Source organism: Rhipicephalus microplus, chromosome X (assembly GCF_043290135.1).
Source record: "Rhipicephalus microplus isolate Deutch F79 chromosome X, USDA_Rmic, whole genome shotgun sequence".
Taxonomy (NCBI): domain Eukaryota; kingdom Metazoa; phylum Arthropoda; class Arachnida; order Ixodida; family Ixodidae; genus Rhipicephalus; species Rhipicephalus microplus.
The window spans coordinates 25,570,729-25,594,395 of record NC_134710.1 but is presented as its reverse complement, the minus strand read 5'-3'; the positions used below and the strand labels follow the sequence as shown (position 1 = coordinate 25,594,395).

General features: G+C 45.2%; 1 protein-coding gene and 1 long non-coding RNA gene across 2 annotated transcripts in view; one reads left to right on the top strand and one right to left on the bottom strand.

Moving 5' to 3' along the window:
* Positions 1 to 23,667, bottom strand: part of LOC142777507 (uncharacterized) — a 112,125-nt gene that overhangs the window by 7,161 nt on the left and 81,297 nt on the right. The gene's annotated exons all lie outside the window — the stretch shown is intronic.
* Positions 215 to 8,776, top strand: LOC142777506 (neprilysin-like). The gene is made up of 2 exons (XM_075881998.1): positions 215 to 372; positions 8,279 to 8,776. The coding sequence occupies exons 1-2, from the start codon at positions 364 to 366 to the stop codon at positions 8,594 to 8,596; spliced, it is 327 nt and encodes a 108-aa protein (XP_075738113.1). The 5' UTR covers positions 215 to 363; the 3' UTR covers positions 8,597 to 8,776.

Below are 23,667 nucleotides of genomic sequence, written 5' to 3'. Positions count from 1 at the left end.
TGACAAATGTGTTTGATGTTTTCATTTCTTCACGAGTTTTCTTCTCCGGTGCTCCACTTTTCCCGTTTTTGTTCTCGCTTACCACCCTTTACTTGGCCAGTCTTACCGTAGTGGGCAATAGCGACTGGGCGTCACCACTGTCAACGAGAGTCGCCGCGGTAGGGGCTCGAGCCCTATTTGAGACACGACGGCGCTGCGTACGCCTCTGGAGCTCGTGCCTGTGAGAATATGCTCTGCGAGCCTCTATGAGCCGATGCTGCTCGTTCCCTGGCTGGTCGAACACCAGGCTGCAATTGATGTCCCCTCACGCCGAAAGAACCGTTACAAGGACGGGCCCCGGACACTCACGCGGCCCGGCTGACCATGAGCGAGGTATAGTGGCTCTTCGATGGTATGCGGCTGTCGTTGAGCCAGAACGCTTTCTCCACAGCGTTTTTGGTGGCGCGCCTACAGGAGGGGTGATGGAGGCTTTGAAGCAGTCTTAAGTTTATACAGTCGATTAGCAGCGCTTGGAACGTGCTAGAACGCCGCGGTAGAACAGGACGGCTGATAGGCTGACTTACAACCAATTGCTCCATTTGCAAAATGTATAGTGACGAGAAAAACGCACAAATATATTAGCAGGTTGGATGACTCGTTTCTTTTCGCAATAATGAGAGGGAAAGTGAGGTGAGACACGCGAATCAAGATGTTGAACGTTTCGAAAATTTTTCGCGCGCTGTTCGTGATATCTTAGAAGCTATGCACCCATCAAATTGTCAGGGTGTGAGGCCACTTCTGACAACGGTGGCTGGGCGGGGAAGCTGTTCGGTGAAGCGGCATATTACCGTACGTGATGGCCATATGTGTATGTATGCCCCCTTGCTTGAAAGAACACGCGTGCGGGTGAGCTGGATTTGATTCACAATTATATGATGGGGGGGGGAGGGGAGAGCGAAATGCAAGGAAAGCCGCAGGCCTTTTCGTTTGGAGGCAAATCGATCACCGGTGATCGACGCATTTGAATCATCAATTTTAGCATCGTAACTTTATTTCTCCTGCACCCAGCACTTTTTAGTAGTTAGTTCAGTCACTCAACTTTCAGAATCGATTTGAATTTGCCCGTTTAGACAATATAGTGGTTTTGAGAGATCTTGGCGCAGACCAATGGGCGTCGATTGTTGAAAAAGTGCACTAGGCTGGCGAACTTGACAGATGTGCGTGCCCCTCATGAATATTCTGCCGTAACATCAAAGTTCAGTAATGAAAGGAACCTTTGCAAACCAAATATTGAAATTAGGTGGCAGCTTTGCAATTAGATAGTGTTTAGCAATAATAATTGCCAGAAATTTATGCGAGCTATTCAATGGACAGCTGTAGCTAGGAGACAGAAAAAATGTATTCTACAAAAAATTTTCCGATAGTCCACCGAATGTTTAAGGTGTCTTGACGGCCTTCTCAGCCAGTTTCCAGCAGGTTTGGTTTTGCTTGTATTGTTATATCATACACAGGATCATATATATTTACATATATTTTCACGTGTCGTTCATGGCGTAATCGTCACGCGTGCATGGGTGTGCACCAGCGCTGCGAAACACATGCCCCGCTCGTAACTGTCTTGCAACCCCACCTGAATTAAGTGAGGACGAGCTTCGAGTTCGAAGATGACAGCAGCTGAGCTTGAAGTTTTATGGAGACAATGTTTGGCGTCAGCCTGAGACGTGCACAGCCGTTCATGGGTTTGTTTTGTTTACGGCCCCAAGTCGTCTCCTCCCCCGCAAGTGCGTAGCTGCTGACCTTTGTGCACAATCTTATAGCTACTCTGGTTACGTGCGAAGTCCACACTTTGCTGGGGCGCGGTGTGCTGGCGCCGGCTGCAGAGCTTCTCGTAACGACAAGAAGGTTCCCAAAGCACATCTTGGCCCTGACTACAGAGCAGCGCGAAACTTTTTTATAACTGCGTGCGACATTGTTCTTTTTGTATAATACGATGTGCGAAATGCCAAGAAATATGCTTGGATGCATATATAGCAATGCCAGCCTAAGCGAAGTGAGGTGGCTCATGCAAAGAGGTGGCGCTAGACGAAATGGCTTAGGTCGATAAATATCTGATTTAGAGATAGATTGTTTACATCACGGGAAATAATTGACATTGGAACGCCTGAAACTTTTATTACAAGAAAACAAAAATTTACTTAGAAATGTGTAAGAGTTCATTTGGCTCTCGCGACAAACCAGGCAATGCTTAACCACATAAACTTCTTGTACGACATTTATTATTTTTATACTGTTACTGGGTCATTTTTAAATGAATATTCGGGATTTTCTTTGTTTTGATAGTTTCGAACGTAGTATTTTTTTTCACGGTTGGCCAGCTGGCAACAAAAATGCGCGCACTTTTCGCAATTTTTAGTCATTTTAAAATATTTTCCTTGATATTTAACATATATTTTTTTGGAAAGAGCATTTTTTTGAACGGCTGCAATGCGTGTAGAAGTACTTTTCAAGCTGACAGAAACGGTCTTCCCGACACACATGAAAAATAACCATTTTCGTGTGGTAACGAGAGAGTGAAAGGACTCGACAGGACGTCAAAATAGACCAGGAAAGCACCACGACTGATATCTAATCATATCGTGCTTTGGCAAGTAAAACCCCAGAAGCTAACTCGTCCTTCTTACGGCACCCAACAATTCATCGCGCATGATTCCTGTGACAAAGTTGTTCAAGTTTGTTCTTAATTCGTTTTGATAAGGTATGCACATCAGCTTGTTAAGAAATATATGAAGAGTTACAGCAAACCTACATTATGGAGATTCTGACGATAAGATTTCCCTGATTGTTTTCGAACGCACCTCATACAACTAATAGATTTCAGTGGCATCGTCAGAATACATAGGCCGGCACCGGTAAATATACGCTGTCCTCAAAGGTATGCCGCACGTATGTCTTCGTATGCGCTCATGAGGATCAGCGGAAGACAAAAAAAAAAAAAAATATGTGCCATTTTTTTCAATAATTGATGCTCTCTTAATCATGGACAATCTGCCGTTTATGACGTGGCATTATGATTTTTTACTAACAGTGCTTATCATTCCCCGTTGTCACATTTCCGTGTCCTGAATATGAATGATGACCGTCGTCGTTGCCTATATAGCAAGTGAAATGTTGTGATGCTAAGCGTGTGGGTGAATGTTCATTTCCTGGAAAGGAAACGCTTTGGAGGAGCACGCGGTGTGAAAGAAAGAAAGAAAGAAAGAAAGAAAGAAAGAAAGGAAGGAAAAATCAATTCGAATAATCAGAACTAGGACATGCAAATTTTTCCAGATTTGCATGTCCTAGTTGTGATTATTCGAATTAACTTTTTAGAGCTTAACGCCTTCAGGAAACTGCCCTAGCGCCGAACACTTATTAAATGGGAAGTATTTCTTGGTGAACTTCGGCGGTTTTGAGCGTATCTATCTATCTATCTATCTATCTATCTATCTATCTATCTATCTATCTATCTATCTATCTATCTATCTATCTATCTATCTATCTATCTATCTATCTATCTATCTATCTATCTATCTATCTATCTATCTATCTATCTATCTATCTATCTATCTATCTATCTATCTATCTATCTATCTATCTATCTATCTATCTATCTATCTATCTATCTATCTATCTTCGGCGGTTTTGAGCGTATCTATCTATCTATCTATCTATCTATCTATCTATCTATCTATCTATCTATCTATCTATCTATCTATCTATCTATCTATCTATCTATCTATCTATCTATCTATCTATCTATCTATCTATCTATCTATCTATCTATCTATCTATCTATCTATCTATCTATCTATCTATCTATCTATCTATCTATCTATCAGTCTATCTGTCTGTCTGTCTGTCTGTCTGTCTGTCTGTCTGTCTGCCTGCCTGCCTGTCTGTCTGTCTGTCTGTCTGTCTGTCTGTCTGTCTGTCTGTCTGTCTGTCTGTCTGTCTAGCCGCCTACGACATTTAGCTCTCCTGGCCGTTTCGATAATAATATCCATTAAAAATTGGTATGACATAACATGACTGTATGACAAGCATCATTGACTAATCACAACGTGACAATCATGGCATGTATTTCATGAATGTCATGATTTACATTTCATGGTCTTGCTGCTCTTGTAATAGTTTCGTTCACTTGACATTTTCAAAAACTAGTATGGTATGAAATGACTGCATGGCGAACATAAGTGACAGACCCTAAAGTGGCAATCGTGACATGAATGACGTGTAAGTAATGACTACAGGCCATGCTCATGTTGCGCTCGCTGTCGTTTTGCTAGCTTCACATATACCAAGTTTGGTATTACGGGACGTGAATGGGTGAAAAGGGTACATGACTGTTGCAAACATGATAATCATGAGATGCGTGGCATGTAAGAACATGACACACACGCCATGCTCATGATGCGCTCGCGGTCGTTTCGCTAGCTTCACATATACCAAATTTGGTCTTACGTGACCTCAAGGCATGGATGACGGAGGCGTATGACTGGTGCAAAAATGATAATGGTGACATGCGTGTCATGTAAGAATATGACAACTTGAGCCTCACGAAAAATTGAGCAATTTTCCACCGCATGGCACGAGCAAGGAAGCAGCACCTCGGTTCCAATTTTCTTTGTTTACGTGAATAGAAATATTTTGTATGACATTTATTATTATTTATACTGTTACTGGATCATTTATCTTCAAAACTTATGAGCTGATTTTTTTGTTTTGAGTATTCTTGCATATATAGTTCTCTTTATTGTTCTGTTTAGCAGTTGGTAACCGAAAATTACGCAATCTTTACATTTTTATTCATTTCAAAATATTTTTGTTGCTCTACAACATATATATATTCTTAAAGAGCATTTCATTGTGCGAAATTTGGTAAGCTGCAATGCGTTCTGGAGTTCTTTTCTAACTGGCAAAAACGTTTTTCTCTTGATATATGAGAAATATTTATTTTTGCGTGGTAAAGAAACAGTTAACCACTACTCCACTGCGGCTGACACGCGTCCTGTACACAGGCTTATTACATGTTAAATCAGAGTAGCATTGCGTGGTACAAACGCATACATTGCCACCGGCAGCCAGAACATGTGCTTATCATAACGACTTTGTAGTTTAAAGCCGGCCACCCACTTTAAAAAGCACACACGTTACGGCACGTATTCTCTCAAGACCATGTAGTGAGTGCATAACAACTTCGACAAGATTTCGCGCACACAACTGCGCGTGCATGGTTTAATGCAAGCTACCCGTTACACAGAATGCAGCCGTACGAGAAAGTGTCACTGACACAAGTCACTTAAAACTTTATTCATTACATTGTAGTAGCCTGCTATTTAAACTATATTCAGTTACAACATACAATAAAAAGTATGCACTAAGTGGTTGCAGTACGCATTAGGGACAGTATATCGCTATCGCGTCCAACTCTTAAAGACGAAAATTATTGGTCTCCCAATTTTTTTGTTTCACGTTTATGTAATGATCACTATACTAGTCTTAAAAGATAACAACTAGTGTCACCTATTCTTTCTTTGGCTTCATTGTCTGTTATTGTATATTGTCTGTTATGTAAGTAATGACATATATGGCATGGTCTTGGTGCTCTGGAGGGTGAATTATTAACTAGCTTTTTTCAAAACTGGTATATGACATAAGTTCACGACCAACATGACTCGTGACATGGTAATGACAAGAATAGCATGACAAGGTGTCGCAGTTGCGCCATGTTCGTCTTTCCATCACCTGGCGAAAACCCAAATGGGCGTGATATTAGGCGCATGTATGACTAACATGAAGGGTCGCAACATAGAAGCTGATAAATATGTGAGCACACTTTCTTTGGATTTGCACGCGAAAGAAGCAGCAGATCTGAAGTGACATTGCAGATATCTACGTTAGTAGCGCCGTCTGCACCTCTTTGTGGGTACTGTGTATATCTATAATTTCTTCACGTTATGTCAGTAAACTTTCATTCGATGTATAGCGGCCATCCTATCTACGTTCCTTTATTTTGTGTTTGTTGCGCTGCGCTTGCTAAGATGCACAAGCAATACAGGCACGACCCGTAAGTCACATTCTTAACGGTTGTGCGCCACCCTATTGACATAAGGTACAACCACACGTCTTTCAACCACGGGCTGCCTGCTTTTCTTAGCGCTCTTCAACATCTTGAGGAGGGTTTGGAAACTGATACAACGGCCGAGTTGCAGCCGCGCTTAACCTGATTCTCGTAACTATTCTGCATACTGTGCAGAAGAATTTCACCAGTGGCTCCTCGAGAAATATGTTCGCAATGGACCTTTTAACAAGTTTAGAATGGGCCGCACCAAAAGGTAAAGCTCCTAGCGTGAACGTGGGCGATAAGCCCGGCACATGTGTCGCTCCGAGAAAGTGATGCTGAAGTCTAAACACTGCAATTGTCAATCGGAAGCTCATGCGTGAACGAAAGGCCGTTGCAATGTTGTCCGAAAAGCATTAAAGTTGTATCCACTGAGCTAGTGGTGGTCACCAGAAGGTTAGTGCTCTATATTTACTAAAGAATCACCCACATACCGCAAGCCTTTCAGCACCGTCGCGTCGTCGAGTGTTTGAGCTAGTTATGTGTCAACGGAAACTAAAAAACGTGTTGCACAGCCTGTTTTAGCTTTCAGCAGCATGTTGCACAACAGGTTTTAGCGATGAGCAAGTAGCCCGTAATTAAAAGACCAAATTAAAATATTACGCACGGTTTAACGTCCCTAAACCAACAATTGATTTCAGAGATGCCGTAGTGAAGGGCTCCGGAAATTTCGACCACGTGTTCGTTTCACGTGCACCCAAATTTGAGCACACGGGCCTACAGCTCTTTCATCTCCACCGAAAATGCAGCCACCGCTGCCGGGATTCAATCCCATGACTTGCGGATTAGTAGCGGAGTCTCTAAGCCACTATACCACCGCGGCGGGGCTAATCGAAAGACCTGTGGTTCTACCTTATGTTCATAAGGAAGTGCACAACTTTTGGAACGTGGCTACCGGGTAAAGCTTTTCTGTAGCATATTCTGCGCCACGTAAGTTGGCTGGCCTATGTCCGCGTATTTATAAACTGCTGAGGGCTTCCATTGTGGAAAAAAAAATGCTTCAACTTACGTGGATTGCTCGGTGGCCGTGATATAAACGAATACGCACTTACTTGTGGTTGGGTTTACATAGGCCTAATTGGTCGGTACTTTAATGGTTAACTTGGTGAACATGAACTGTCACTTCGAAATAATTGGGCAGAACATTTGCCTGTATGTTGTTATTCCTGCTCTTGAAAGGCGAAGTTTTCAAGCATTTTTGTTCTTGCCAAAAGATCAAACGCTCTGGCCAGGGAAATAATGGAAACATTTTAGATAAAAAAGAAAGGCAACTTGTGTATCAGCGACACATCAGTGGTTTTGCGCACGTCTGAGTTTCGATTTCACTGTTCGTTAAATTGCTTGACTAGATTTTCATTTCCAAGGAACCAATGTTTGGATGTGCAGGAATTACGGTAGGCATTGCTGTTTGGCCCTGTGTGGTGTGGTGTAAATGTTTTCTGCGTTTCTCCTGCAAATAAGTCAATTGCGAATGACGCTCTTTCGCTGTGCTGCTTCGTTCTTCGTGTGGTATTTTAGACGTCCAGAAATTTCCCTCACTTGATTGCCTTGCGTGAAGAATCATATATGCACCCTTACCCTTTTAGCGTTTGTGCGCGCTTCCGTAACTGATGGGTTCGTAGTGCCTACATTGTGTGACGTAGGGTTCACATTTCTTTTACGCAAGTATGAAACCTCCGAAGTAACCATTCGTGTTGTCTTTTTCATTTAGAGGCCCTAAAGCCGCTCCGACCGAACAAAAACTGGACCAGTGTGGCTTGTCCCCAAATTTATTGAATAACAAAAATGAGGTGGTAAAAATAAGGCGGTAATGAGGGCACACAATATTCGGTAGTGAGGGCACACAATGTGCCCTCATTACCGAACATATTGATAAGAAGCGCAAGTCACAATTCTTGTTTAAAAGCGATGGTGGCCAATAGAACGGAGCCCATCCTAAAAACAAAAAGTCAGTTTCTCAATGCTATAGTCGCGATTTTGTTGCACTTCATTGTCCGCATTGCACTTCATTGACCTATATGCATTAAACATCGTAGTCGCGAAAAGCTGGGTGCAACACCTTGAAAACTTCATAAGAACGGCATGCGAGTCTCGGCACTGTACATTGAGTGATTTGCTTTGTGGCCCCCACCACTGCAGCCTGGCGAGACCGACGCCGGCGTAGGAGTCACCAGCGGCCCGAGCGACCAGGCAGCCGTCAGCGTGTCGACTGCAAAGCGCTACGCCCCTCTAGTGGCCGCAGTATCGTGTGCCATCACCATTTTGGTGTGGTTATTCGTAGGCCCTGCGCCCGAGGTGGATGCCGGCAACTGCGGCTTATCCGATTGCGACCGCTATGCAGTCATGCTGAACAACAGCGCTGCTCCAGCCGCCGATCCATGCGAGGATTTCTACGAGTACGTGTGCGCCCGGTGGTCGGGCTCTCAGGATTCTGTTCAGGTAAGCGACGTTGCGTGACGTGACCGCGCTGTTAGCGTCGTTGAACACGACTTAACACTTCACTATAGGCATTTTTTCAGGTATGGGACGTACAGTTGTGGCTTCATTTCTCGAGGCAGGATGTGGTAGCGTTGAACAGGGGTGGACGGTTGAAGTGATTCAAACACCGAGAAATTTGACAATTTTGCCTGCGTATAAACAAACACACACATACAAACGCACGAAGGAACATACATGAAATATGGTTGACCCCCCCCCCCCCACACACACACTCACACACACGGAAAAAATTTCTGGCTACGACCCTGACGTTGGATGCTGTCTGATGTCAAATTGTGTGGTAAGCCCTAGCGTATACTGTGGAAACATGCCACAGCTGATTATTTACTGGGGATATATATAGATGGGAAATTTAGCTGGAATGGAGCAAGCTTGACACAAATATGACCCATTCACGCAATGTGATTTCATCATTGTGATGGACACTCTCAAGCGGCTGTATTTTCTCCCGGCGTCGACGTCAGCGTCACCGTCACTCACCGTATATGTATACGTATCTATATATGTAAAAACGCAAGAAAGAAAAATAATCTCGAAAAGACTCTGGCGCGCGGAATCGAGCGTGGGGCCTCTGAATCGTGAGTGAGAGGCGTTAACCACTGAGCCACAAAAGAGCACCTTCTTCAACTTTTAAAAGGCAAGCTATTTATATCCACCACTTACCGCTGCTGAGTGGCCTCTCGGGAAACTATCGTCTTTTCAGCATTACCAGCAAGGTGGCACTATGAGCGTGCGTCGCCACATCGTCACGACGCGGCGGCGAGCTCTCTCACCTCCCACGCGTACTTTGCCCCGCGGGGAGGGAACAGGGTGGACGCTAACGTGCGCGCTTATCTCGCGGTGGGGACAATCGGACATCTTGGCTGGCCTTGGGCTTTCACCGTTACAATTCTGTTGTAGTTACCGGGCGCACAAAGGTCACTGCAATAGTTGCACACTCTCCATTTGCGAAAAGGGTGCGCTTTTCAGACACAGTGAAGTAACAACTGAGACCTCTAAGTACGTTGCGTGCGTCATTTGTGCTGGAGAAACGCTGGGCACGTATCCATCTGCTTGCCAATATGCACGTGACCTTCCAGCTTGTTTCTATCGCGTTCATTGCTTCGCCTATCATGCTATTCCATATCAAAACTGGTATGGAATAACATGAGAGTATGAAGAGCATAAGTGGCTAGTCATAAGATGGAATTCATCACACATATGTCATAAATGTCATGATTTACATTTCATGGTCTTGCTTCTCCGGCAATCGTTTCCTTCACATGGCATAGTGCAAAACTGGTATGGTATGACATGACTGCATGGCCAACATAGGTGACAGACCCTAACGTGGAATTCATCATGACAACACACCACGCTCATGGTGCGCTAGTGGCGTGTTGCGCTCATGGAAATTTCGCTAGCTTCACATATACCAAAGTTGATATTACGTTACGTGAATGGACGACGTCTAAACATGATAATCATGACATGCGTGTCATTTAAAACATGACTACATGCCATGCTCATGGTGCACTCGCGGCCGTTTCGCTAGCTTCACATATACAAAATTTGGTGTTACGTGATGTCAATATATGACGAAGGTTAATGACTAATCCGACCAGGATAATCATGACATGCGTGTCTTGTAAGAATACGACAGCATACCACGCTCATGATGGGCTCGTGGCCGTTTCGCTATAGCTTCACATATACCAAATTCGGTATTACGTTACGTGAATGGATGATGTCCAAACATGATAATCATCACATGCGTGCCGCTTAAAATTTGACTACATGTTACGCTCATACTGCGCTCGTGGCTGTTACGCTAGCTCAATATATACAAAATTTGGTATCACGTGACGTCGATAGACGACGAAGGTAAATGACACGTCCAAACATCATAATCATGATATGCGCGTCATGTAAAACATGACCATATGCTACGCTTATAGCGCGCTCGCAGCAGTTTCGCTAGCTCAACATATACAAAATTTGGTATTAAGTGGCATGAATGGACGACGAAGGTAAATGACACGTCAAAACATTGTAATCATGACATGCGTGCCATGTAAAACACGGCTACATATAGTGCGGTCATAGCGTGCTCACGGCCGTTTCGCTAGCTCCACATAAAGCGAATTTGGTATGACGTGATTCAAATAGACCACGAAGGTAAATGACTTGACATGATAATCTAAACTTGATAACTATGACATGGAAGCCATGTACGGCACAATTTGCGTTCGTCTCGTAACTTTGTGCTGATGTTTGTGGCAATTGAGGCTAGCGCACCACCTTTGCATGGGCTTTGCCACCTTTTTCTCCGTTCTCATGTCCCGACATGACTCTCCTCCTCCACTGTCTGCCGCGCTGGGAGAGTGGAGTGACCTTTAACTTCTCTTACCCTGTAGCGGATGTCGACTGTGGCGCCGCGTGCTGAGTCTCCTAGGGTTTTGCGCGGGCGCGTCGGGAGTGGAGAGACCTCTCCGGGGATGACATGGGGGTAAGCACGCTTTTCCGTCCGTGAGCTCCCTATGGGGCTCGTTCGGACTTCGCCAACATCGCCTTGCGCCCGCGGCGAATGCTTACCTTATGTCGCCTTCCCCCCCCTTCCGAACGCTAGGCCGAAGAGGGGTGCGGGTTCCTAGTGCGTGGCCTGGCTACACCGACTCGCATCTCTCCGAAGCCAACGCGGGCACCTTTGCCCTCGCTCGAGCAACCGCGCCTTGGTACCGGTGTCTCCGTGAATCACATTTACCACTGAGACGTGCTCGTGCCACCCTGTGTAGTACTTTTACACCCGTGATGTGAATAAGCCCGTTTGCTTTCCTGCCACACCTTTGCAACGGGCTGTACTGCGTTTTGATGTTGCCACAGACAATAAAGTGTCGCGACCTTGAGCAGTACTGTGTTCTCGCCATGGCGACGGTTAACGCGTGCCCTGCGGCTCGCTAAGACCGGACCCACGCTAGTGGCCGTACTCCTTCGGGATACGTGTCACTACATTTTTAAGAGACATATCAACCTCCCTCATTCGTGCTTCGCATATCATCGATTTAGACTGTACGTGGGATCTACCTTTTTTTTTCTCTGTCTCTCTCTACCACCTCTTTCTCGTCCCCATCTTCTCACCTCCAGTGCTGGGTTTTCTCTGGGAAGGTGGCCACTGGTGATCACTGCGGGGCAATGAAATCTTTCTAATTTAAATGGCGAAACTAAAACCGACGCACCAAACAGCGTTTCTACAATTTACTTGGAGGCCCGCCACAGTGGTCAAGAGGCTAAGGTACTCGGCTGCTGACCCGCAGGTCACGAGATTGAATCCCGACCAGTGAGGTTTAATACTACGCCGAAGAATTCCCATACTGAGATATGAAACTTCTATATTTCTGGGGATTTTTCAGTGCAAACGTTGACAAAATTTTCAGCATATTTTTCTGCACTACAGTACAAATTGCTGCCCATATTCACACACACATTTACTATAATAAAGAGGATGATTTCATTGATATGTGGGGTTTAAGGTCCCTAAACCACATGTAATTATGCGAGAAGCCGTAATCGAGGGCTCCGAAAACTTCGACGGCCTGGGGTTCTTTAACGTGCACCCAAATCTGAGCACACGGGCCTACAACTTTTTCCGCCTCCATCGGAAATGCAGCCGCCGCAGCCGGGATTCGATCACGTGACCTACGGGCCAGCAGCCGAGTACCTTAGCCACTAGGCCATCGCGGCAGGTCTATGAAGGAGGAAGATTGTGTATAATGAGAATAAAAAAAAGGGGTCAACCTGGAAAGCGGGTTTCTAGCGTGCTACTCCTCACGGGGGTGAAGGAGAAAGAGAAAGAGGAGGACATGATGAGGTGTGATTGTGGTACAGCACAATGACCTCCCATTGCAGAAACGTCACTTGACTCATACTTGCCTCGTTCTTGACTCAAGACGGCCTTGGCGCTCGCCATAAATCAAACACTGTCCCGTTCGGGGCTGGACACGCGCAAAAGTCTCTACTTTAGCAGGTGCTCTAAGACGGACATCTAAACCTGTCTTGCCTAGAAATGCGAGCAAGGCTTTTAAGCTGCGTTGGGCGTGATCTAAACGTTCCCAAGCACCAAAAAGCTTCTCTTCCCAAAAGGTTAGGCAGTCTATGGGTGATCTGTGATGCGCTCCAGAGATCGTCTTTCGACCGCGTATTGAGGGCGCACGCACTATTATTCACAGGCATACTCTAATTATACGTATCTGACGCATAGGTGACCTTTGAAATCATTACTAGCCCCCCCACTGCCACACGACTTTATTAATTCATGTACTGTTAGTACACTGCACATTTTGGTTTTCAAGTCTAACACCAGTAGTGAACTAAAAATCACTTCGCGTAAATGTCAGAAACAAATCTAAATGGCTATGCTTGCGTGGTGCATGGGCCAGAACCGGTTACAGCACGTGAAGGCACAATGTGAACGCTAATTATCGGTCGTCTTAGGAGAATATAACCATTCCTGAAAATCCCTGCAATATCATGAAGATTCCCTTTTCCTCTTTTGCTCCAAATGACAGGCGAAAATTACCCGAAAAAGAAAAAAATGGCATTGGCTTAGCTCAGCTATGCCAGAATATACGTAGCGTTAGCAACGGTTCAGTTGATTATTCTTAGCTTTCCAGATATGATGCCTAAAGTTGTTCCCATGACACACACACGGTATACGTATGATGTGCCACATGTATATTTATTTTGCCGGGCAACCACTTCGGGATCCGATGAGTTAAGCTTCTCTGCTCTACTGCACCGTTGAGCAGCATTTGCACTCTCCTTCTCTATGGCTATACCACAGTGACAAACGCCAGTCAGAGGCGCTATCAAGCGGCTGCAGCGCAGTGCCAGATGGCGACTGCACAGGGAAGGCGCGCGCGTCAGCGTCCATATGTCTACCAAGGCTATGACGGCACTCCTCTGGAAAGCGCACACCGGCGGCGGCGAGTCGCGCGTGGCCGCGGCCGAGAGCGAGGGAGGTGCCAGCTCCGGTGCGTGACACCACTGATCGTCTGCGCAGCGCATCGAATTGCGCGCACACCGGCGGTGAGCCGCGCGTGGCGGCAGCGGAGTATCATTGCGCATGCGCATACCAGTGCCACGCGAAATTGGCTCAGGAAGGCCAGTGTAGCTAACGCTACGAAAATTCCCTGCACGGAACATCACTGATCCCGGCGGCGGTGACTGCATTTTCGATGGTGGCGGAAGTGCTTTAAGTCCGTGTGCTCAGACTAGGGTGCACGTTAAAAAACCCCAGGGGGTCGAAATTTACGGAGCCGTCTACTACGGTGCCTCTCATAATCATATAGTGGTTTTGCGATGTTAAACCTCACATATCAATCAACTATCCCCTTCGACAACGCCCTCAGTGACGACACTGTTCCCTCGCCGTTATCAACCGTCAACCTAGACACTTCGATTCGTGGCCGCTTATCGACAGCCGCTCATTTTGCCCAATGCAAGAGAAACAGTGTCGTCATTGAGGGTGTTCTCGGAGGCAATGTATATGGTCTGTTTGGTACGTGAGTCGTTTTTGGTTTCGCCACCTAAATTAACCTTCATCGCTCCGCGGTGATCGCCACTGGCCACCTTTCCGAAATTTCAACGCGGCTATTGACTACTCATATGAAGGGCTTGAATTCGCCCGTTAGACTCAATTGGCAGTTTCTACTCATTAAAAAGATAATTGAGGTAGTTCTTATAATTACGGCCTGTAATTATTGTTCACGTGCATCTGAAGATGCATTATGCCAAAGTAAAGGGAACGCCGGAGGTTGCACGCAGATGGCCCCGCCGCGGGGGTCGAGTGGCTAAGGTACTCGGCTGCTGACCGGCAGGTCGCGGGTTAAAATCCCGGCTGCGGTGGCTGCATTTCCGATAGAGGCGGCAATGCTGTAGGCCCGTGTGGTCAGATTTGGGTGCACGCCAAATAACCCCAGGTGGTCGAAATTTCCGGAGCCCTCCACTACGGTGTCTTTCATAATCATACGATGGTTTTGGGACGTTAAACCCCACATATCAATGCACGCAGATGCTTCAAGTCTGTAATTTCAAATAATATTTGACACATTTCTTGAAAGACCTTGTACATAAAACTAATAAAACATTCTTTATTCACAACGTGAAAAAAGAAAATCAATTAAAAAAGTGCATTTTTTCCAGGCAACTTGAGTGTTTTCCTCAGCCCACCTATCCCCAGTCCTCCCTTTTCCATGGCAGTAGTCCTTACAGCTTTATTGGCAGTGGTCCTTTAAGATCAGCTTTTTTTTTCGTTTCTCCTCTTTACGTGTGTGTATGTATCTGGAAAGCGGTCGGGGGCATATATCTCCGCAAAAATTGCTGCTGATTGGCAGACAAGTAGAGCAGGGACTCTGAATTCGGATGGAAGAGACTAACCTCCTGAGCCCTTTTGACATTAAGCTCGCGCCCGCAAAGAAGTATTCCAAAAGAAAAAAAAACAGGAAAATGTAACTTGGTATCGTAAACACGATGCTCTTTCTGGCCCATAGAAGTGTATGGGTTCGAGTTTGTTGACACGGCTTCATCTATGCGAAACAGCGCGGAAAATGAAGAGACCGAAAAAAATGCACGAAAGAGAGCTGAACTACCAAAAAATGCGTTTATTTATGAAAGCACGAATATATACGCTTCTACGCATGTCAGGAAGGGTAGGGGAATTGAAAAGGCACAAGCAGCCTACTCCACACTCTTAAAAAAGTTAGTAAAAAGGTAGCAACTGCAAGCAATATAGGTAGTAACAGCAGCGGCTACTAGCTTTCTTGGACCGTTACTAGCCTTTTGCTACCTGTTTACTATCTACGTTAGTAGGTAGTAAACAGGTAGTTTCAGCTAGTAACTGTTTACTACCTACGTTAGTAAACAGTTACTAGCTGAAATTGTTACTAACTTTTTGTGGCCTGTTACTACCTATGTTAACTGCAGCCGTTACTACCTTTCTTGCCCTGTTACTACCTCTTTGCTATCCGGCTTTTGACTATCTAATCCAAATTAGTGTGTGAGTGCGATTCTGATAATTTATGAGAGGAATCGTGTGGACGTATTATCACTAAACGAAAAAATGACGCAAAAGGTATCCATACATAAAAAAATACATTTTGTTTTAAATTACGCAACCGAGATATGTGAACGTCATTCTGATATTGTCGAAAAGGAGAACGAACCATAAGCAAGTGCTACACACGTTTAGACAATCACAACTTAGTAAATTACAGCACATATTAACAAGACCAGCGAATCGAAACAACCAGACAGCCAAAATTAGCCCCGAGGACAGTCACAGTTATTCCACTGTGGCGCGTCTCCAAATATTATAACTTTTTTGGCGCGTTAAACCCCAAAAACAATTAGTATCTTTTAAATGCTGATATATTAGCCGTTTTAAGCATTCAAATGCACTGAAAATGAGTTCGGTACCTTGTTCCGACCACTGTACATAATGCCTTTTTGTGGCCCTTTTATGAAAAATAAATGTAACATATAATTTTTATAAGTGATGCTAATTAAAAGTATTGCTACGTCACAGAACACACGTAAGCAGGTAGTAAATTATAGCGCTATAGGTTTAAACTAGTTATAATTTATCCTGAAACACAAGTGCTTCCTTGTGCCAGACTTGCCCCTGCAAAGTAGGGACTATATATAACCCACGCTTACTTCTTACTGTATACATGTATACGTAAAAAACAGTGAACTTCTTTGGTCTATGCATTCTTCGCATTCATGGCACACCACGCTTAATTCCTTACGCGAAGTTGTCTAGTAATAAGACATTGATTGACCAACATTAGCAGTAAGGAAATAATATGTTAAAGTTAGTGAACACTGTAGTATTTTTAGCATTTTTTTCTTGTAACCTTACGAAGCTACTACCCATGGGTGGTAACGGCTAGGGTAGTAACAGTTACTAAGTGCTGGTAGTAAAAGCCAGAGGCAGTAACTGTTACCACCCTCGCCATTACTTACTGCGCTTACTACCAGGGTTGTAACATATGTGACAAACCATTACTACCCCAATGTTAGCAAGTATGCTACCACCTTTTTTCTAAGAGTGCATGCATCGCATCTATCTAATTAGGCTGATAGCTAATCTCCTTGTCTGTGAATGCTATCGAGGTTGCACTGACACACGCTGACACCTTCAACCATGCCTACTTTTGACCAAGCAATCACGTCTTGTGTGGCGTCCTCTTGTGTAACGTCACAGTGATGACGTCGCACATTTTCGTGATCTGTGAGATCATGGTAATATTCTGTGATGACGCCATCACATGACGGTTTTTTTTTTGTATCACTCATGTTGACGCCGACGAGGGAGGCTGGTCAGTTATCACGTTTCACGTTGTATTGAAGGTTTTAGCCTTAATAAATACTTTTCCTTTCGGCGCAGCACGTTCTTCAGGCAGAGGTCGCGAGCGAGGCCTTCTCACTGTTATTGAGGCTAGACGTTCCAGCTACCAACCAACGGGCATCGCAGAAAGCTGCAAAGCTGCTTCAAACATGCCTGGCCGTAACTCAGATCAGCCGGAGTCCAGTCGAGCCACTCATTCGCTTCTTGCGTCACATCGGTCTCCTGTGGCCCCTTCCGTCGCCTGTGGTCGTGCTCGACCTTGTGGTCGAAATGTCCCTCTACTGGGGCATTCCCGTATGGGGCGCCTTTCGCGTAGACACCTTCAACCAAGACATTCGACAAAGGCCACTTTTCGTGTTTGGCGAGGCACGGGAGTTCATCGAGTGGCTAGAACGGAAACATGCCATGCTCCAAACCGTGCAGTACGATTTGTACTTGTATTCCTACTTGCGGCTCTTTGGTCTGCCTGTCGACCGCATGAACGACAGTATAGTAGCTATCAAGCTCGCCGACAGTCTGGTCGAAGAAAACCTGGTTCCGTTTCTAGGCGGCGAAGTCCCCGACGGCCTCATACATATGGGTGACTTGACCGGTGGCTCCAACCTGACGGACTCTTTGAACCGACTTGCCTACTGGGTCAAAGAGAACTACACTGAAGACGATGTTCTCCGTGTGCATAACATTAATCTGCTATCGGCGATATTACGGCTCACGACGACGACACCGGCGGACTTGCTCTCACTGAGTTTCGGATGGAGCGTGGCCCGAAAGCTGGGCCAGTACGTGTCTCGCGAATTGGCCATGGTGCAGTACTTCGCATTCGAGGCGGCTGAAGAGAGCCTGCAGCAGGACTGCTTCGATTTCGTCTGGTCTTTTATGTCTATCAGTGTGGGCACACCTTATGTGGCACGCAGGGCTTCTACGGAGTTTCGTCAGAGTGTTGCCTCCCTCATCAGGCAGCTTCGGGACAGCCTCGAGAGCAGCATCCGAGATAGTTCCGTGCTGACGCTTCACCACCAGGAGAGCGCCAGTTTTCGCCTGCATAGCATGAAAACGGTACGCTTTCTATTTTTTCAGAACAGCAACGCCTACACTTAATTTCGAGTCAACTCACAGTCTACAGAATGCATGTAGTAAGCAGTGTGGTCGACATGTGTACATAAAATTCGACATTAGAGGGACCTTTGATCCCCAAGCAGAGGCGCCAAGTCGAATTCACTGTGGCGAGATCAGCTCAGAAGTGTATGCCTCCTCCGCAATGGTCTCGCGCCAACCGTTCGCACCATAGTGAACCTATTGTACGTCGCCGTGGGCACGAAAGACACTCTTCGCTGCAGAAAGAAATTAATTACGAAATTCCATCAATTACTTTGCTTCGACGCTGAAAGAAGACTTCGCCACACTTTTTTTGATTTGCTACTGCGTTGCTGACACTGTCCGTTATAAAAAGTGGGGAAAAGGGGACGGGCGGACTTTAGACACTCGAAGTGGGCTGAATTTCGTAAGATATTCATTGGAGGCAAGCGCAGGTGTGCAGAAAAAATGCTATAAGCTATTCAGTGGGGGAGCAGAATGAAATTAAGCACAAAATGCCAACTGGTGTAAACAAAAATTTCATTCAAAAACACAGTTTCAATACCTTATACTCTATATCAAAATTTAAAAAAATTTGAAGCTTGTACTGCATTACGCAAGGCTTGGGCTCAGCAAAGCTCATCAGAACTCTGTTAGAGCTGGCTTGATTTAGAAAACGTGCACTCGAATCTTGATGCACGAAGCATTCACGTGATCACATTGTACATCACCATTGGCTAGGTATCGATAGGGTTCGATTGGGTGAACGTGTTTCTGCTTCCCTCAATTTCTTTCACTGTCTTTCTCGCTCTTTGTGTGTCCTTCTTTTAATCTATTTATATCCTTTTAAATGCGAAGCATTTCTTAGCGAACTTCAGCAACTTTGAGCGTATCTATCTATCTATCTATCTATCTATCTATCTATCTATCTATCTATCTATCTATCTATCTATCTATCTATCTATCTATCTATCTATCTATCTATCTATCTATCTATCTATCTATCTATCTATCTATCTATCTATCTATCTATCTATCTATCTATCTATCTGTCTGTCTGTCTGTCTGTCTGTCTGTCTGTCTGTCTGTCTGTCTGTCTGTCTGTCTGTCTGTCTGTCTCTCTGTCTGTCTGTCTGTCTGTCTGTCTGTCTGTCCACCTATGATTTTTACCTTTCCTGGCCGTTTCGATAATGGTATCGATACCTAAATTGATATGGCATAACATGCCTGTATGACGAGCATAAGTGGCTAGTCATAACATGAGAATCATGACACGTATGCCATTAAGGTCATAATTTACATTTCATGGTCCTGCAGCTCTTGCGGTGGTTTCGCTCACACGGCATGTTGCAAAACTGGTATGGTATGGCATAATCGCATGGCGAACACAAGCGACAGACCTTAACATGAAACTCATGACATGAAACAACGTGACTACATGCCACGCTCATGATGCGCTCGCGGCCGTTTCACTAGCGTCTCATATACCAAATTTGGTATTACAGTACATGAATGGATGACGAAGGTATGTGACTGGTGCAAACAAGATAATCATGAGACGTGTGTCATGTAACAACGTGACTACATGCCACGCTCATGGTGCGCTAGTGGCCGCTTCGCTAGCTTCACCTATACGAAATTTAGTATTACGGGACGTAAGTGGATTACGAAATATATGGCTGGTGCAAACATGATTATTCTGACCTGCGTGTCATGTCAGACAACATACCACGCTCCTAGCGTGCTCGCGGCTGTTTCGCTAGCTTCTCATATACTAAATTTGTTTTCACGTGACGTGAATAGATGACGATGGTAAACGACACATCCAAACATGATAATCATGACACGGATGTCATCTACGGCATCATATACCTCCACCTTGTAACGTTGTGAGCATTTTAAAGTGACATATCAACATTTCTCATTCGTACTTCGCATATCATCGATTCTCACTGCACGTGGGATCTGCCAATTTTTTTGTCTGACTTTCTATTTTTTTTGTTTTTCTTCTCTTTTTCTTTGTACGCGTTTTCTCTCCCATCCGAGTTATTACAGTCGGACACATAGGCGCAGCTCGAGAGAGCTCGCCGTGAATGTTTGGAAAGCGAAGTAGCACATAACGAAGCAAGCACGTGCCGGCATGATGGTGATAGGTTTTTGTTGTGATAGCAATGATATTGACAGTCTCAGCTGGTTTATTGCCGTCGACGACATCCATGTATATGTTTATGTATGTCTATATATACGGAGAAGGAGGCACTATAACGTCATATTTATGCGGAGCGAACATCGCCATTCCGGCCACGGTTGTTTGCGCACGCACTTTTCTCTTGAGCGATCAGTGCCCCCACAGAAGGCGGGAGCTTCTACGGGATGCGCTCTCAACACGAAAAAACGGGGCCAGGAGTGTATTTAGAGCGGCCGTGTTCTCTTACACCAGCGTATTGTTGAGTTACGTGAGATCAGATTGGAATGAGTTGACTGCAAGCCTCACTTCGTATAACATTGCAATTTGTCGCTAACACATTGATTGCTTCCCCTTTTCGGTGAAATTGGTTTTGTGCAATCATCCCTGCCACAGTAGCCAACTGCACTTGACAACATGCGGACGAGTATACAGAGCCACCGAGAAAGCTTCTTGAGACACAGCTACGTATCCGGTAGCTATGCACATTTTGTAGGTTCTGCACCGTTTGTCATAAGATATTCGCGTTAATCTGTACCTGTGATTCATGCATCAGTTTTGCGTGAGAAATGCGGAGCACGTTTCTATCTGCCTACCATTTTTCGCGTGACCTTCCACTTTGTTGCTATCGCGTCACCTTTGCGGCAAAGTTGTGATTTTTTTTTTTGTCTAGATCGCGAACCGGACAAACTGAGAAATGTAACCTACCTTAATCCTGCATTGCAAAGAGTGGTTGTTGATTTCGAGAGAGACAGGCACCAATTTGGTCACCGCCAACTGCAGGTGCTCTTCTGGCCCGAAGGCGTGCGAGGAGAACGTGACGTGAACAGGCTGTTCGGAGACGTGCCCGATTTGCGGATGCCTGTTTTTCTGGACAACTGGTTTATTGCTCGACAAGCAACGCGAAACTTCAGCTTCTCCTCCATGGCAGAGGTGTACATCTTCCCGCCGAAAACTCTACGGCTGTGCCATGTTCGGGACGGAGATGTTTGGGGGCTATTATGTGAAAATGGTGAATGTGAGAAGATTTCCAACGTGAAGCACTCGTTCGCGTAGCTCCTAAAATAACTGATGAAAATTACTTCACTGAGCCAGATCACTTCGAAAGCAGGCTTCGAAGTATAAATTAGCTCTAACTGTATGAGAACGATAATTAAAAACGATAATTAACAAAACTTTGTTACGACGCACGAAACCGTGAAATTTGCTCTAGGTATAAAAGTTGGCAATCCTCATATACGAACAGTCCCAATTATTTGCATGTGTCTAATCTGGATATTATGGTGCGTTAAAAAAGACAACAGGAACATTCACGATAATTATCGTACACCCAATGGTATATAACTTTAGGCTTTACCATCTTTGGGAGCTGCGTGCAAAAAAGGCGAAGCATGGACAGTTTCGAAACAGCGTACGCAAAGCACATCTATTTCACTTCGACAGAACCAACAAATAACGAAAGTACAGTGGTGGTCAAAATTTAGCGGACCACGGAAGCACGCACGCCATTTTTTACCTGCCAGCCTGCTCGTTCACTTTCTTGATTGATGTGTGGGGTTTAGCGTCCCAAAACCACCATATGATTATGAGAGACGCCGTAGTGGGGGGCTCCGGAAATTTCGACCACTTGGGGTTCTTTAGCGTGCACCCAAATCTGAGCACACGGGCAGAACACCAGAAGTGCTAGGTGTTAAGCTTGTTGTGACCGGAGAAACACCAAGCGATGATATCGTGACGGAAATGCGTAATTTGTATTTGCAGTGCTCGGTGCGTGCCGCGTTCCACACCTTTGTAAAAGACGCCCCGCAAGACACTTCCACAGAACACCGCGAGAAATTCCCGGGAGCATGTCTTCCACCGAATGAAATTTGTTCATTAACCTTATCACAAAGGTATACTTTCAAAAAAAAACTGGCGCCGTATGCATGTGTTCGGCCCAGCAGATCGTCTGGGTCTAAGGCGCAAATAGCGGCGCACCGAGCACGGCCATTACAAGTAACGTGTTTTCGTCACGATGTCATCGGTCGGCGGTACCGCGGCTATATATAAGTGGTTATATCAGAAGAAAAGAAAAGGAAAGGTGCCGACCCGTAACTGTCTCTCCTTACGAGGACACCTCAACAGGTCAGCAGAGGAATGGGATATGGGGAATAAAAGATATAGGGAGAAGGAAGGAGGGATAAAAAGTATAGAAGGAAAATAGACGGAGAAGAAGCCGCCAGCCAACGAGAGGAAAAAAGAAGGAGATAGGAAAGTGGGGATCCGGTCGAAGCAGTCCAAGGGCGGGGTGCCACAATGCGAGAGCTGCACGGCATCAGGAGACCGCGGAGGGCGAACCAGTCGGCGGGAGCTACGCTGAAGTCGGAGATCGCGAGGGCACAACCGTCCAGCTTGAAATCCTCCGAGCGAGCTCGCGGCTACAGCAGGAGTGACAGCTTGCGCATCTACTGGCGTTCCGGTGCGCGCGCTGTTCAACAGAGCATACGAGCAAGCTGGCAGGATAAAAAGTGCGCGCGTGCGCAGGGCACCCTCTCCCGATTCGCAGGGAGCCGTCAGAGGGCGCCATGGTGCTGTTTGACCCGCGCTCCCGTGGTCCGCAAAATTTAGACCACCACTGTACATATTCACACCTTCTTGTACGCTGCTTCGAGCATTATTATTATTTTGGGGGGAGTTATTCTGTCCGGAATTCAAGGAAACGTTTTGCTCCAGTAGCTCTTATATAAATGCGCCGGAACGGAGCAGTTGTATGGTTGAGGATTGACTGCATTGAATTCAGAAAGTAAACAACATTTCCTTGATCAGGCTGTTCACACCCGAAGGTGTGCGGCCACCTCCAATTCTGGGTAACCATGTTCACTTCGGGGCTTGAACTTGCGATCTGGGTGGTTCATTGCTAATTTAGAGCACACTTAGTTAAAATATCATTGTTAATGAAGTATCCTTAAAACAAGAATTAAAGAAATCTTAGTAACAGTTTCCCACCATGAGTAAACATCAGTAAAACAACATCTAAAGTGCACATCAACACGTTAGAGCTCAAAATATATATTTGTTCGGTACCCCTGTGAAACACGTACCACTGACGGCAGAGCAGAACCTTCGAATAAATACTCGTACACTTGGTAAAATTTCTCTTAAGCTGTGAGGTCGTACGTCGCATTTGTCCGCTTTATTTAATAGCTGAAGTTCTGCAGAATTCAGCACACTATTTCTGGCACTCAGACATCAAATTTCTAAACTTCAGTGTTCACTTTTGAAGAATGTTTTTAGGAATTTTGTATTAAAAAGAAAAATATTTGTAAATCAAAGCACTGCTTCCTGTATATACTGTCAGTTGAATAAAGCACGCTCTCTTAAATTCTAAAGTTTAAATTTAATAAA